The sequence below is a fragment of the Macrobrachium nipponense genome, chromosome 14 (genome assembly GCF_015104395.2).
Source record: "Macrobrachium nipponense isolate FS-2020 chromosome 14, ASM1510439v2, whole genome shotgun sequence".
NCBI classification, from domain to species: Eukaryota; Metazoa; Arthropoda; class Malacostraca; order Decapoda; family Palaemonidae; genus Macrobrachium; species Macrobrachium nipponense.
The window spans coordinates 18,625,240-18,642,207 of NC_087207.1; the positions used below are offsets into that span (position 1 = coordinate 18,625,240).

Below are 16,968 nucleotides of genomic sequence, written 5' to 3' on the forward strand. Positions count from 1 at the left end.
TTCAGGAGAATAGAATGGCAATTTACAGTTTTTTGTGGGTCAGACTTAGTTCTTAAGTTGACGTTTTTTTAATCTCTTTTGTTTCATATCATGTTCAACTAGTTTGGGGAATAAAGGTATATTTTTGTATTTACGAGAATTCATTAGCCTAGTTTTATCCTAGCTTGATATCGTTTGCAAAGAGAGACAGCCCAGCAACTAAAGGTAATGAGAGTTGTCACTTGTTTTAGTTTTGATGAACCAGTGCCGAATGATTAATTTGCTCGGTTATATATATATATAGTATATATATATATATATATATATATATATCTATATATATATATATATATATATATAATTTATATATGTATGTACGTACATAATACATACATACATACATACATACATACATACATACATGTGCTCACGTACAGGCAGCGCGGAAATTGAAAAATCTGATCGAGTAAGTTAAAATAACTAACATCATAACAGTCTAGTTTTTATGCTGCTGTTATATGCAGAGGCTGGGGCCTATGTTGATTGCAAATAATGAAATTGAGACGATGGTTAATTATGGTACTGAGTTCCCGAAATAATACTAACAGGGGTCACTCACCAAAGAAAACTGTAGGTAATGGGTTACTCTAAGAAGTAAAGCTGTAGGTAGTGAGTTACTCAGAAGGAAAGCTGTAGGTAAGAAGACACATGCCAAAGAAAAAGTGTAGTGTATGCAGTGAGCTATTTCCAAAAGAAAAAACTGTAGGTAGTTTTAGTCTCCACATAAGGATCGTGAGCAGAACAGAGCAGCCAAACTAATGGAGTGAGTCACTGAAGAAAAGTGAAGTACTGAATTACTCACAGTGGGGAATTTTGGGATAATTCGGTATAAAAACGAAACGACGATTTAAATCTAAAAGCTTCAAGTCCACGGAGCGTGAATTGATGTGAGGTTAATTATATTATACTAACTGGTCCTTGGATGTGGAGAAGACGGGAAAAAGTTAAGTATATCTTAGTTTAACCAGACCACTGAGCTGATTAACAGCTCTCCTAGGGCTGGCCCGAAGGATTAGGTATTTTTACGTAGCTAGGAACCAGTTGGTTACCTAGTAACTGGACCTACAGTTTATTGTGGGATCCGAACCACACTATATCGAGAAATGTATTTCTATCACCAGAAATAAACTTCTCTGATTCCGCGTTGGCAGAGCAGGGAATCGAACTTCAGACCACCGGAGAAGGCGGGAGATTAACCACTGTATTTGATGGTTAATATGTAACTCCCGAATAAGAAATTAACATGGTCTCGAAATCGCCGTGGGCAGCTGCATGCCGCCATTGCAAAGGGTGGAGAGAGAGAGAGAGAGAGAGAGAGAGAGAGAGAGAGAGAGAGCTAGCTTTGTATCACAATGCCCACCCCGCTATATTGGAGTGTACTCTGTTAATTTCCCATGACAATATCTTGTCCTCTGTGCCATTTATGTTGAAGTAAAATTAGTAGTACACATTATTCAATCTAGTCATTTCTGTTTACATTATAATACATTTAAAATAGACCTGAAATTATTAGTATTATTAATAATAAGACTGGCATTGACAAGTGATTTGTAAATTGAATTATTTATATCAACAAGTGTTTTTATTTTTTTAAAAATGACTGATATAAGTAAGAGATCAGACAAAAGAGATTCGTACTGCAAAAAATCCCTGAGAAAGATTTCAGCAATTTATAAACACCAAGAGACTAGGCATAGTTAAAATATTTCCAGAATATTTCCTGCTGTGTTTTGATAAATCGAAATATCTCTGGTGGAATATATAACACCAACGAAAAATCGAGGGAGAGAGGAGAGAATATGAACTGGGTACCACACTTCAGAGATGGCTTCCAGTTAGCAGGTGTTGTTGGGACGTTGTTGTCCAGATGTTCGAAATACGGAGAGAAGTCTTAAGGCAGGAATGAATCAATCATTTTTATTTACGATGAATGCCGATGCACTGGTGAGGGTCCTCCTGACGACTGATGATGGAGGAGAACAGCCCAAGGAAAAGGAACTGAAGGAGAGAATTGCGGCCTTGCGAGACACCATCGAGTGCCAGAGAGAGCAGCAGGTGAACTTGGACAGGATAATTCTTCAGCTGCAACAGAGGATCGACCGCTCGAAGCTGAAGGAGAACGATGAAGAGAAGAAGGAAAAACAGCAGCTGGAAGACAAAATCCTGAAGAAACAGAAGAAAATCAGCATCTGATGGACAAGACAAAAGAATTTGGCCAGAGAAACGATGCCAGGTTGAGAGGCAAGAGAGACTCCTAGGACAGAAGGAGAAAGAGCTGCAGGTGAAGACCGCAGAAGCGGCGCAGATGGCGAGGCTCATCCAGGAAGAAAAGGACGCGAGCGAAAAGCGAGAATCCGGCAGGAAAGACGTGGAGGTCAGGTTGCAGCGTCTGCAGAATGAAGTGGAAGACATGACGAAGGAAAGGGTGGAATCCAGCGTGAAGATAAGGTTGCGTAGCTGAAGATGAACGAGCTGACATGCCTTTTTTGAAGAAGGAAATGGTCGGCAATCAATCCGGTGGAGAGGAAGACTGGTGTCCAGGCCGAACTGAAGGAGCAGCGGGGAGATGAGGGCCCAACAGACGAGATGAGCGAAGGAGAAATTGATTTGCAAGCGGAAGAACCTGAAGGGGAATTACAGATGCCTGACGAAGGACAATTGGAAAGTGCCGGAGCAAGTGCCCAGCTTCAAGGAATAAGCAGGATCCAGTCTAAGGTGGACTCCACGAAGACGGATCATTTTGAAAATGAAAAGAATGTTTGTTGTATGGAAATTTGTTTTGAATTGAAATAAATAAAGGTTATTTACAAAGATGGCAATTTTCATTACCACAATAATTCTTGAGAGTAATACTTTGTTACTACATAATAATTCGAGTTTAAGTGAGTTTAAAAAGGACTTCTTCCATAAATGGATGTGAATGAATGAATGAATTTTAATTGTTTGGGAAAAACTAAGTTAACTAATTGATGAAAGTTTTTGAAGATTAGTGTATGAATAGTTTGATGTTTATGTATAATAGTTTGTGTTAAATGCTGAAGGAAAAGAAAGCTGGAAGAAAATAACCAGTGAAAATGTTTTGTTAAGAGTTTTATTGATTCCTGAAGGGAAAAGAGAAGATAGAGGGATTGTAGAAATGGTTGAGGAAAATGATTGTGGATTTCTGGAGTGGCAGAAAAAGGAGCAGAGAATTGAGGAGATTGGTGGATCCCAGGAAAGAAGAAGCAGGATTCAGTGAAGATTCTGAGTGCCAAAAGAAGGAAGAAAGGATTGAGAGAAGCTGAGGAGATTTGCAAGGATTCAGTGGCAATTCTGGTTCTAACACTAAGCAAAGGGTAAGTGTCCCCTGCAGGGACGGCGGGCGAAGCCGCCGAACCGCCCACGGGCGGGCAGCCAGAAGGCCCGCCGAGATCCCCCGGGCGGGCGGGGCCAGGAGGCTCGTGGAGGTCCCTGGGGCGGGGTGCGGGCCAGTCGGCCCCGCCGGTCCCCGGGGGCAGGGCGGGGCCGGTCGGCCCGCCGAGGGTCCCCGGGCGGCGGGCCCACTTCGGGCCCGCCCGGGAGGCCCCGGGGGCGGGCGGCGGGCCAGTCGGCCCGCCGGTCCCCGGGGGGGCGGGCCGTCCCGCCGAGGTCCCCCGGGGCGGGCGGGGCCTGGGGCCCGCCCGAGGTCCCCCGGGGCGCGGGTGGGGCCCGCCGAGGTCCCCGGGGCGGGCGGGCCAGTCGGCCCGCCAGGTGGCCGGGGAGTCCGGGGCCCGGGGCGGGCGGGTTGGCCCGCCGAGGCCCCGGGCGGGTGCCTGGGCCCCCGAGGTCCCCGGGGCGGGCCGCCAGTCGGGCCTGCGGGTCCACGGGCAGGGCCCCCGGGGTCCAGGTCCCGCCGAGGTCCGAGGTGGGCGGGCCGCCAGGTCGGGGCCCGCGACCACTCCCCCGGGGCGGGCGGAGGTACGGGGGCTTGCGGGCCACTGGGCCCGCCGAGGTCCCCGGGGCGGGCGGGCCACTGGGCCCGCCGAGGTCCCCGGGGCGGCGGGGCCTGGCCCGGGCCAGAGGGGTCCCCGGGCGGGCGGGCCAGTCGGCCCGCCGACGGGCCCTCCATCCCCGGGGCGGGCGGGCCAGTCGGCGCCGAGGTCCCCGGGGCGGGCGGGCCAGTCGGCCCGCGAGTCCCCGGGGCGGGCGGGCCACTGGGCCCTCCGAGGTCCCCGAGGCGGGCGGGCCATGGGCCCGCCGTGGTCCCCCGGGCGGGCCACTGGGCCCGCCCGAGGTCCCGGGCGGGCGGGCCACTGGGCCCGCGAGGTCCCCGGGGCGGGCGACTGTGCCCGCCGAGGCCCCGGGGCGGGCGGGCCACTGGGCCCGCCGGTCCCCGGGGCGGGCTAGTAAACATATATTTAGTATTATAATCTATTTTCCCCAGTTCATATATAAAAATTTCTCGGGAACCCCCAAGCATCGATACTTTGGTGGGCGGGCGGCGCCAGTCGGACGCCGAGGTCCCCCGGGGCGGCGGCCTGGCGGGCCGAGGTCGGGGCGCCGGGCAGTTGGGTCCGAGGTCCCGGCGCGGGCCACTGGGGCCGCCGGTCCCCGGGGCGGCGGGCCACTGGGGCCGCCGAGGTCCCCGGGGCCGGGCGGGCCACTGGGCCCGCCGGCCCCGGGGCGGGCGGGCCACTGGGCCCGCGAGGTCCCCGGGCGGGCGGGCCACGGGGCCCCGCCGGAGGTCCCCCGGGCGGGCGCCAGTCGGCGCTCGGGGGCGGGAGTCCCGCCCGGGAACGGGCGGGCCATGGCCCGCCGAGGTCCCCCGGGGCGGGCGGGCCACTGGGCCCGCCGAGGCCGGGGGCGGGCGGGCCATGGGGCCCGCCGGGTCCTGGGGCGGGCGGGCCATGGCCCGCGAGGTCGGGCGGGCCAGTGCCCGCCGAGGTCCCCGGGGCGGGCGGGCCACGGGCCCGCCGAGGTCCCGCCCGGTCGTGGGCGGGCGGGCCACTGCCTCGGGCCCTAGGTCGGGGGGCCCGCCATGGTATATATCCTTCGCCCGCCCATGGGCGGGCGGGAGGGTGGCCCCCGGGGCGGGCTAGTAACATATATTATGTATTATAATCTATTTCATGTTCATATATAAGTTTACTCGGTAACCCCCAAGCATCGATAACTTTAGGTGGGGTGTTATCTTTTAAATTTATTTGCAGGCTATTGATGCTAAATCTATTAAGTATAATTAGTTAATCATGTCTGATAAAGAGGAAAAGTTTGTTAACCCTATGAATATTATATCATCCTTGAGGAGGATGCGGGGAATACACAAACGGAAGGTAACTATTTACTTAAGAAGCTAAAGGAGCTTCATGGTGATAATAGATTAACTTCTTCCTTTTGTAAGACTCAAATAACTGAAATCGAAAAAGAGATCGAACAGGTTAAACACTTTGATGAAAAAATTAATGTTTTGGAGACACATGAAATAATGAACAGTAATGAACAATATTATAATGAGGAGTTAGGCAGGCAGAATATAGCATTCAGGTTAGTATAGAGCTCGACCAATATGCAATACATAAGTGAGTTAAGTGGGGCTTCTAGCAACTTATCTGCCGATAAAGTTTTAGAAATGATGTCTAGAATGAATGTCTGTGGGAAACCCCCTACTTTAGGGATGTGGAATCTTTAGTGGAGAGGAGAAAGATAAATTTGCTTTCAATTCTTTCCTTAATCAATTTAATAATGCCATTGGGTCAAGAAAAATCTGTCCGATTCTGCCAAACATATATATTTACTGTACCTTAGGGGCTATGCCTTGAAGGTAGTTAAGCATTTGACTATTTCTGACCGTAACTACCACTTGGCAATTGAAATGTTAAAAAAAGAATTCCTTGACGTAGATTATATTGTTGACGAGACTTTTAAGAACATTTTGAGTGCTGCACCAAGTGCTGAATATGATCTAGAATTCTCGTCGGTGAAAGTTTACCTCAACGAAATCAAATCCTATCTGCATGAATTGAAAGCACATAATATTGATTTATTGGAAGTGGGGTCCTCTGGGCATAAATTTGTGAGTCATATAGTATTTAATAAACTCCCTATACCAGTAAAGAGAGAGTTGGTTCACAAATTAAATACCAATTATCCTAATATATCTGCATTCTTTCTAGTTATAATGAAATTATCAAAACTTTATCTAAAACTGTTTCCAATAGAAAAAAAAAAAACAAAAAAAACAACCCTCACTAAAAACCTCTAGATAAAACCTAGTCCTAGCAAGTTCATTTAAACCTAAAGAAAAGAAGGTAGGTGTAAGTACGATTCAAAATTTTAAATTTGCAAATAAAGTAACTTAAGTTAATTTGTAAATTGTGTGCAGCTGAAGGCCATACTTTTTGGGAAAATGTGTTAACTTTAATAATTATAATGATAAATTGGCCAGACTGAGGGAACTTTCACTATGCACTAGATGCGCTGGTTCAGGGCACGAAGACAATAAATGTTACGGGAAACAAAATAAGTTAAGGTTTTGAATGTCTGTTTGTGTAGAAAGAGGGAACACATAACTCCATTGTGCCCCTTCTTGAATAAAGCCGAACTAACTACTAAAACTAACGTAGCTTATGTTTTGCTCAAAGAATTTTTGATGTTTCTCACATTTTACCCACATATGACTTTGTATTTAACGAAATGGTAAACAAAAAGGCTGGGAAAAGTCTGATGTTTGTTTGACACTGGCAGTCAGCGGTCATATATTTCCGAATCTGCAGCTAAAGATACTTTGTCAGGATGTAGAGACGTTGTATGCTTTGGAATGTGATGTAAGCACATATATAGGCAAGAAACTAAGGGCTTCAAGCAAATGTCCACTGGAATAAATATAAACAATAATTTAATATTCATACCTTTATTAGTTGACAAATCGCTCAATATAAACTTTTGAAGTGCCCGGCATGAATCAAATAATAAATAAATTTAAAGAAAATAATTGCTTTATTGGATAGCTTTTTGTGGACAGAAACCATGAAAGTATGAATAATTTAAAGAAAATAATATTGCTTTTATTGGATGAGACTTTTTGTGACCACAGAAACCATGAAAGTATGAAGGTTGACATGTTGTTAGTAATAGATATCATTCAGTTTTTACCTTCGGTAACTTGGACTAAAATGTGGAGCTTGTTTAGTCATAAATAATGAGTAGCTCCTGTAGGTAATGTGTTCAACTTTTTGGATGAGGCAGAAAGTAGAGCTGTTATGGACTCCATGGTTAATAAGAAAACACTGAATGTTAAAACAAAAGCGTGGTAAATTTAGTAATGGATCCTCTAAAATCTTATTTCAATCCATTAGAGCATCTATTAGAAGACAGTGAAGTAGACAATGGACTCGAACACCTTTTTAGTCTTGAATCCTTGGGAATAAAAAAGTGAAAAAGAATTGGTCTCCTTTGATAAAGAACAAATTGACAGATTTAGAGAGGGGATCTCTTTTGATAATGGATTTTATCATGCAGAATTGCCCTGGTATACTGATAAAATTGACAGCGTCCCATCTAATTTTGTTTCACTTAAGGTATTCACAGAACAGTGAGTATCCTTGGTAAAAAGGGTCTCATTGACAAATATCAGGAAGTTTTGATAAACAACTCGAGGATGGTATAATCAGGGAAATTAAAGTAAGTCCTCTGACTATCATATATTATATGGATTCCCCATAGATCCAGTTATAAAATTAGAAGAGCAAGTACCACAAAAATCAGGCCAGTATTTAACTGTTTCTTTAAAAACTTACAGGGAATTGCCTTCACTTAATGAAGCAGCTTATCCTGGGATAGATTTAATGGGCTCAATACTGAAATTGCTCTTTTACTTTAGACATAATAAATATGTAATGTTGAGCGACGTCAAACAAGCTTTTTTGATGATTAAATTAAAAAATGAAGTGGATAAAATAGATTTTGTTTCTTTTGGAAACGGGGAAATAAATTAGTATCTTATCGCTACAAAACAATAGTTTTTGGTTACACTTCTTCACCTTCTATATTAAATTTTGTTATGAAACATCACGCAGAAAGTTATCCTGATGATAAGTGTAAAGAAATATTAACTAATAACTTTTATGTAGACAATCTTCTTGTAACTGGTAACAACATTGATGAAATGAAAAATTTGTATAAGCAAGCTAATGATAGGATGGAACAAGGGGGCTTTATTTTAAGGTCTTGGAATTCCAATTGTGTAGAGTTGAGAGAAGAAATGGCGTCGGATAATAGACTTGTTGAACATTCTTGCGAAGAGGATAAAGTATTGGGTTATAGATTCAACATAAATAATGATTCTTTTAGTCTTGCGCCTGTAAATAGACCCAGAACAGACACAAAAAGAAAAGTATTGTCACAAACTTCTAAAATATTTGATCCTTTGAATATAGTCCTTCCTGTAACAATAAGAGTTAAAATTTTAATGAGAAAAATATGGAAATTAGATGTTGGTTGGGATCAAAATTTACCTAAAGACATTTGTGGGGAAATGAAAATTATTAGTAGAGATTTTGAAATGTTATCTGAACTTAAATTTCCTAGAGAGTCCCTTAATGAACTAGACTCGTATGGTCTTCACACTTTTTGTGATAGCTCTGTGGAGGCCTATGGGTTTGTGGCCTATGCGGTTAATCAAAATGATACAAGTTCTTATTTGTTCTCCAAATCTAAATTGGCTCCACTGAATAAGAGAAATGAGCATAGTGTCCCCACTTTGGAACTAATGGGAGTAATTCTAGCTTTTAAATGTTTACCTTCCTAACTAGAAGCCTACAATAATATAAATTTTCAATTCATTAATATTTGTGTTGATGCTCAAGTGGTTTTTAAATTGGCTATTGACCAGAGAAACTAAAATAAAATCTAAATTTGTTAGAAATAGAGTACTTGAGGCAGATGGTCTTAAAGTTGAAATATCTAAGCTATTTAAACTACCTGTCTTATATCACTATGTAAATACAGAAGAAAATTCTGCTGACATGATCACCAGAGGTTTATCCTATACTAAATATTTAAGTAAATCAACTTATTGGCTAGAAGGTCCAGAATGGTTGAGTAATGATTTTGACAAGTGGCCTCTTTACCCTTTATTGAGCATATCGCCTTACTATAAGCATCAAATAAGTACAGTATGCACTATGCAAATAATAAAGTAAACGCTGGTATTCTCATATAAATAAAATGTCAAATTATGAACAATTGTTAAGAATTACCAGTTACTTGTTCATTTTGTAGTAGATTTAAAGGGTGGTGATCCTAAAAAGGAAGCCTTAGAGTATTGGATGAAAATTGCACAGAAAGAATACTTTACAGTAGAATTAGATTTTTTACAAAGCAGTGCCAATATTACTAATAATATACCTCCTCTAGTGTCCAATTTAAATTAGTTTTTAGATTCAAAGGGTATAATTATGTCTAGGGGAAGAATATCTAAGTGTTTGTACTTTGACTTTGATGTTCATAACCCAGTATTGCTTCCTAAAGAGCATAGGTTCACCTCTTTGTTAATAAAGCATTGTCATTTGAAGGTACAGCATTTAGGAATAGGCACTACATTAAACTACCTTAGGGAACAGGGATTTTGGATTCCCAAGGGTAGGTCAGCAGTAAAGACTGAGCTGAGTAGTTGTAATATATGTAGGAAATATAATGCCTTAGCTTACAGATACCCGAAGTTTACAGATATGCCTAAACACCACATGAATTTAGTCAAGCCTTTTCAGCATGTAGGTATTGATTTCACCGGACACCTTTGGGTTAGGGATGAGTTGAGAGGTAAAACCACAAAAATGTTCATATTAGTTTTCACTTGTCTTAACGTGCGCGCTGTGCATTTTGAATTGTTACCAGACATGTCCACTAAAAATTTTGTTCTCGCTTTCCAAAGATTTAGTAATATGTACACAATACCACAATACCTGTACAGTGACAACGCTAAGTCTTTTCTCAAAGGTGGAAGTATCCTTGAAAGGTCTACGGAGTTGCAGGAATTTCAATCTGAATTAAGTAAATGTAATATCAAACACATTAAAATTCCTTTATATTCAGCATGGGTTGGTTCTGCTTGGGAGAGATTGATTAGAGTATTAAAGAATTGTCTTTATAAAGTAATAGGAAGGTCTAAATTAACTTACTTTGAATTATTAACTACCCTTTCTAATATTCAATTAGCGATAAATTCCAGGCCTTTAACATATAGATCAAGCTCAGAAAATTTAGTTTATAACTCCAAATTCCTTTATCAAATTGCATGGTAATTCATCCCTCATTTTGAGAAAAGATGATAGTGATGTTTGGTTGGACGATTCTAGTCAACCTTCTTTAGAGAGAACTGTAGAAATACAGGAAGAAATTATTGAAAATTTTAAGAAATTGTGGTATGAAAATTATCTCTTAAGCCTGAGAGAACATAGCAGAAATTTGTACCAAAGTAAGTGGGAAAATAGAATTAAAGTTGGTGACATTGTCCTAATTAAAGCAATAAATAAGCCCAGACCATTTTGGATGATGGGTAAGGTATTAGAATTAATATTAGGATTTGACAATAATATTAGGTCAGTGAAACTAAAGCAAGCTAATGGGGCTATAGAATATCATTCTATTTGTAATCTTTATCCTATGGAACTGTCAGTGACACATGCTATAAGAGAAAGGCAAACCAGAGACAATTCAATGAAAATTGAGGTAGAAACACCGGCAGTATATAAATAAACCTGAATCTATTCACATTGAACAAGGCGAAAGGTCTGTAAGACCCAAGAAGAAAGGATAACCGAAAGATTTGAAAGAATGCTAGGGGAAAATTTAGATAATTTGTAAATACTGCTTATCAGTACATTATATACCGTAATTACTAATAATCAAGTTTTTATTTTGACTAAAATGCTACACACTCGAAACTTTTTCAGTGTGAGGATATACTTTATTAAATGCTTTATTCTTTAACTTTAAACAAGGATTAAGGGCATTGCAAATAATTACTTTTTAGGTAATAAAATAAATAAAACTAAATACGTAAATAAAAAGTAAAATTAGGAGATAGCCTATAGTAAACTAAGCTAAGTTAAAATTGTTGTAAATATTTAAATAAAATGCTACACTTAAAATAAAGTGAAGACTAGAGTTAAAATGCTACACTTAAAATAAAGTGAAGACTAAAGTTAAAATGCTACACTTTTAGTAACGTGAGGATGATACTAAAGTAACTTAGCCATACTTTTTATTTAGCGTTGTTGGAAATAATTGTTTAACACAGTAGCCAGATTTAAGGTGCCTTAATAATAATGTATGGTTAATGATGATATTCATTGCAATTCTATATTCGCAATCCTTTGTGGGGAATGTTAGAAATCAGAAAGGATTGGTATTTGTGTCCGACTGTGGGGAATAGCTGTTCAGTCGTTAGCTTCACTCGAAGCTTTATCTATTTTTCTTAATAAATTAAAAGTAAATAACTTAATGCTACTTAGTATAGTAACTATTAGCGTTAATTATAAGTGAAATGAATGATAAAATTAAACTTATGAATTAAATTACTTTAACTAGTAATTGCCTAATAGGCTTAAGTTTCGCGCGTGCATAATATGTACCTGTCAAAGGTAAGAAGTAAATTACCTCGGAGGTTACCACAGCCACGGCGAACAGTTACAGTAAGAGTTTCTCATTAGCAAGGCCGGCATCTACATTGTAATAGAAATTAACCCAGAACAAAACTGAACGTTCTAACTCCAAGACAACGACAATTTTGGAATATGTCAACGTCAACATTTGTGATAAGTGCTTTACATTATTATGTATCTTTGGCCATGTCTAGGGAAAAAGGTAATGTATGGCAATGTCACAAAGTTTTATTAGTGGATCTACTCTTTAATGTAAGTTGTTTTGGTTGTTAAATAATTGTTTTGTTTATTAAATATAAGTAAGATTGAAATTAAAATAAATTCCCATAAAAATGGGGTTGGCACCAGAATGTGGCTTCGTACAAACTGCCGTCTGTAGCTGATCACTATTGACATGTGAATGTAAAGGAAGTGAAAGAATGATATTGAGGTAAGATTCAGCACGTTGACTATTGGGGTTCACAGGGAAAAAAGGTCTTGTAGTTAAAGTTTGGCTATCAAAGACTAGCCAACTTTATAGGAGATCTAAAGCATTAATGAAGTTGGTGTATTGGTACAAGCACAGCAGATTTTGTCCAGATTACTGATATGTAAAGAAACTGTAGTGTGTGGTCAAGGATGTTTTAATATCAAGGATACAAATTGCAGTGCAAATTATAATGAAGGGTTAATTAGCTTGTTCATTAAATCATAAACCATTTTACTAAGCCAGGTTGTTAAAAACTGGGTAAGGTATTTCACTCTAATTTCTTGAAAACATTTTTAATGTTAGATTTAATTACATGAACAAAATGGTATTCTAAAACATTTTAACTTGGAATTATTTTCCAGAAAATGACGCTCAACCTGTGGCATTTAGACTTCAGCAATCCCCATGGCAACAGCAGAACAACTGCTATAAGCAACTGATCGCCATTGCAACAGCAGAACAACTGTTACAAGCAATTGATCACCATGAAAACAGCAGAACAACAGCTATAGGCAACTATCTACAAATATTTCAGGCTTAATCCACCTTCATCAACAGGAGCTATGCTCAGATTCATCAAATGAGCTAAAACCAGTCAGTGGTCTAGAACTACTCTACATACTAAAGCTTTTGTTACAGTTGTAAATGGAGTGCATTGAATAAATACAGCGTGCTTAGAAACCTCGGATTTCTTTAGTGATCATGAACTGTTTGAAGTGCCAATACTGATTCTTTCCCTCCAATTTAATGATTCTGTAACTCTATCGAGAATGAATTATGTAATATTTTTAAAGATTGACAATATAGTGAAAATATTTAGTAAAAATGAAAAACTGAAAAACAGGCACTCTTTAGCTAGGGGTTGATGAAAGTGGTCCTCTTTGCTGTGCTAATGTGATGCTCCAGTCCTAAACTGTCATCACTAGAAACTTTCAATAGAATTCTATTATGACATTGACAACTTTTAAGAGCATTATTTTTTTTTATGAAAGACAACGATTGTAAACATCGTTAGTTGAGCTGAGTTGTATGAATTAAGAGGGAGAGATTTTTTGTTTTTAGACCAAAGGATTATGCAAAAAATATCAGTAACTTGGGACGTTAATGCACCTAACAATTTGCTGGCTTCCTCTTTGTGCTTCTTTCTATTCCGAGTTAATTTACGTTTGTATTATTGCTTACAGCAGTTCCTTCACACGTAAAATTATCCAAAATGACAGAGCTTCCTTGAGCAGCGCTCTAGAAGTGGATCAGAATTTCTGTATAAATCATTGATTAAATTCGGTTTGTCTTGTCTCCAGTGAAGTCTCATTTATCAATTGGTAGGTGTTGATAAGTTAAGATTGGGACTTTGTCACTACATGTAGCTTGGGTAACATATCTGATTTGTTATGTAGAAGTTATCCGTCATATTGACTGTAGCCAATTCACGGGGCTGTTGCAATTACCCTTGTAGCTGGAAGTATTTGTTTAAAATTATTTTCCTCCTTACTGCTTTGATCTCGCTTCATTACACAGTATATCATCACCCCTATCCCATGCTATTTCAGTATTCACATGGCCTCCACTGATTTAATAGCTTTACCATGTATGAAGACAATGGTCTAATTAGACCATTGTCTTCATATTAGGTAATAGAAATATATGCCACGAAGGAGTTTGTGCATTTGTGATTGTAAGTTTATATTCAATGCTGAATTTTATCAACAAATATTTGGCATGGCAATGGGAAATCCTTTATCACCACTACTCTCAAACCTGTACATGGAATTCTTTGAAAAACGCTACTTACCTAATATCATTTATATTCCTGTAAAGTGGTATCGTTATGTTGATGACTGTTTAGCTGTTCTTCCTGTCGGTATTGATGTAAATGATTTACTCTCTAAATTAAATAACCAGGTACCATCGATTAAAGTTTACTCTAGAATTAGAAAAAGACAATTGCCTCCCTTTCTTAGATGTTTTGATACATAGAGAACCATTTCATGTAAATTCAGTATTTATAGGACCGACCAACAACTTAACTTATGTTCATTTCTTCTCAGGCCACCATCTTAACATAAAAAAATATTTTTTTCCTCTATGTTTTTTTACGAGCATTGCGCATTGTCAGTCCACAATATTTGGATCAATAAATTGAATACATAAGAAAAATAGGGAAAGATTTATGCTATCCTTCACATACATTAGACATTTGTTATAATAAAGCCATCTTAACATAAAAATATAAATTTTTTCCTCTATGTTTTTTACGAGCATTGCGCATTGTCAGTCCACAATATTTGGATCAATAAATTGAATACATAAGAAAAATAGGGAAAGATTTATGCTATCCTTCACATACATTAGACATTTGTTATAATAAAGCCCACAAAAAGTTTTATAGTGTAAGTAATACGAAGAAAGAAAATTCTAAGAACATTCTCAGTTTTGCCATTATTTTAACGGATTTGAAACCATTAATTAAATCATTGCTAAAAGCTTTTAATGTCAACCTTGTTTTTTTCCTATAATAACAAAACACTAAAGGAATGTTAATAAAAAATGGCCCCAGAGAAAGCAACAACATATTATATAAAATTCCATGTATGGATTGTCCCTGCATGTTTTTATCTCGGATCAGTTCTAGCAAAGGCCTAGAAGGTAAGGCTTAGCCCAGCAATAACAATATTCTGTAAAAACTGTGCAAAAATCTAATGCAATATTCATTCATTTAAGTGAAAACAACCACCGACCAATAAATTGGGATGGTTAGTTCAGTAATTGCAAGGTCAAGAGATGTCTTATCACGAAATCTTTTAGAATCTGCTTTAATACAACTTACTTTTCATTGTAATTTCAATGTTAGTCGTGGCCTTTTTCATTTAGACCCTTGTATTTGTAACTTAACGTCGAAAGATCTTGCAGATCCTCCTTCGTTTATTTTTCCTTCGTGGCATATATCTTTATTTATGGATTTATCACGTTCCTAACTTTCGTGATTCAGTTATACATATATGGTAATGCTTTTTTTTTTTAAATTATCCTCCAAATACAAATCTAAAGAAACTGAGGGTTTGGGAAGAGGAAAAATTTCAATGTGTGCTCAGACCTTCGGATACTGGGCATTGATCATCTTGTCGATTTGTAAAATTTGATTTTCACTTTTTATTTAGGTATGACAGTAGTCTAAATTTAGTGTGTCAATAAAAAAAAATGTGATTGACAATACTTCGAATGTACCCTTTCGTGCTACTTTTTGTCAAGTAGAATTTTGTATCCCTTTTCTGTTTACATTCAGGAAACGAATTTTATGCTTTTATGCAGAAAATAATAAATTGAAGATACCATGCTATAATGACGTTAAAGCAACCAGGATCCCATACTTCACGTAGGCGTGATTAGTTGCGTTTGGTGCGCATTTGCCGATAGTCATTTTCCCGTTGTGTGTTACTTTAAAGAAGCTTTAGTTAATGTTATATATAATTTTTACCCAAATTGCAACATTCAAAAAAGTTTACTATTGTTTTTACCCAATTTTGTCATTATATTATTGCTCATTTACAAATTTACTCGTTTACAAATTTGACTGGTTTTTCAAATAGAAACTACTGTTAGGAAACAACAAGAGTCTGTCTAGAAAATAGCTAGGGAAAACTTAGTTAGGAAAACCACTGGTAGAATATATATAGTGAAAGTAGAGTGATGAAGGATCTACCAGAAGTTAAGGTAGAAAACGATGAAGTAGATGTGTAACAGCATTAAGGTCCTGCAACTAATAGCAGTTTCCGTAAACCAGACCAAAACAATTGGCACTTGTTTTGGAAAACAGTAAGGTGCTAACCTCACCAGAAAAGTTGAACTTTGACTCCTTCAGTGGGTGGTTACCGTCGAGGGACGAAACCAATCAGACGAATCTAGAGGTGGCACCGGAAGTAATGAAAGCCATTCATGAAGAAGTAGGAGGTGTCCTAAAGGACATTTGAGGAGGAGCTAATTGAAGTAGTTAGGTCGAAACTTCATTCGAAGTGCCAGAGAAACCAGTCAAGAACCAGACCTTACACGAGGAGGCTGTGTTCCTTCTCACTCTGTTCCAGTGTAGTGTAGTAGTGTGTAAACTGTGTTTATTCCAATTATAAGTAATTTTTATGAAGAGGTGTTTAACTTGCCCAGTTTCCCAAAGATATCCAACCCCTGTTTTAAACATATAAATTACCTCCTGAGAGACTTAGTGAAGAATAAATAAACTAAATGTCCCTACGAGAGAAGAAACTCAACCGTAACTAGTGATAGAATTAAGGTTAGCCATATGACAAATAACCTCCCCATTTCCAAACATTACCCGTAACAACGAAAAGAAGAAGAAGAAGAGAGAGAACAAGAACTCGTAAGTACGCCACGCACATAACAAAGAGAATTAAAAATAAAGACAAACACAACATAAGTGGTGAACAGCTGTAGTGGGATTCTAAGTGCAACACCATATAAAAACACACACACACACACACAGTGGAAAAATTAAACAGAGTGGAAGATATAAAACTGCCAATAAAAGAGCGCTAATACTTAAGCGTCAGAAACATACAAGAAAACCAGGCACGAACTTTACAATTAAAAAGAAGAAATTCCGAGTTCAATAACTCGAAGAACGAAGAAAAAGAAAAAGGGCAACGAAAAAGAATGAAAACTACGAACGGCGTAGACATAACAACACTCCGATTCTGCTGAAAGGGCGAACGAAACTGAACGACGAAATGCAGTGAAATCCTAAGAAGAATACTGAACTAGGATAGCCGCATTCCTAAGCCATAAACTCGACAAAAGGAATACGCAAAAAACGCATTAAGGCGGATAAAA

The 16,968-nt window shown here is 39.4% G+C and overlaps 1 protein-coding gene across 1 annotated transcript; it reads right to left on the bottom strand.

Annotated features, from left to right (window-relative positions):
* Window positions 1–3,363: 3,363 nt before the first annotated feature.
* Window positions 3,364–5,102, bottom strand: LOC135226148 (basic proline-rich protein-like). The gene is made up of 2 exons (XM_064265589.1): window positions 4,484–5,102; window positions 3,364–4,400 (listed from the first exon to the last, which is right to left on the bottom strand). The coding sequence occupies exons 1-2, from the start codon at window positions 5,100–5,102 to the stop codon at window positions 3,364–3,366; spliced, it is 1,656 nt and encodes a 551-aa protein (XP_064121659.1).
* Between the last annotated feature and the right edge of the window lie 11,866 nt (window positions 5,103–16,968).

Excerpts from the sequence above, each read along its gene's own strand:
- LOC135226148 (XM_064265589.1), bottom strand. The coding sequence starts at position 5,102 with ATGTTACTAGCCCGCCCCGGGGGCCACCCTCCCGCCCGCCCATGGGCG. Across the intron at positions 4,401-4,483 it reads GGCGCCGCCCGCCCACCAAA|CCCGCCCCGGGGACCGGCGG; the intron begins GTATCGATGCTT and ends TATGTTTACTAG.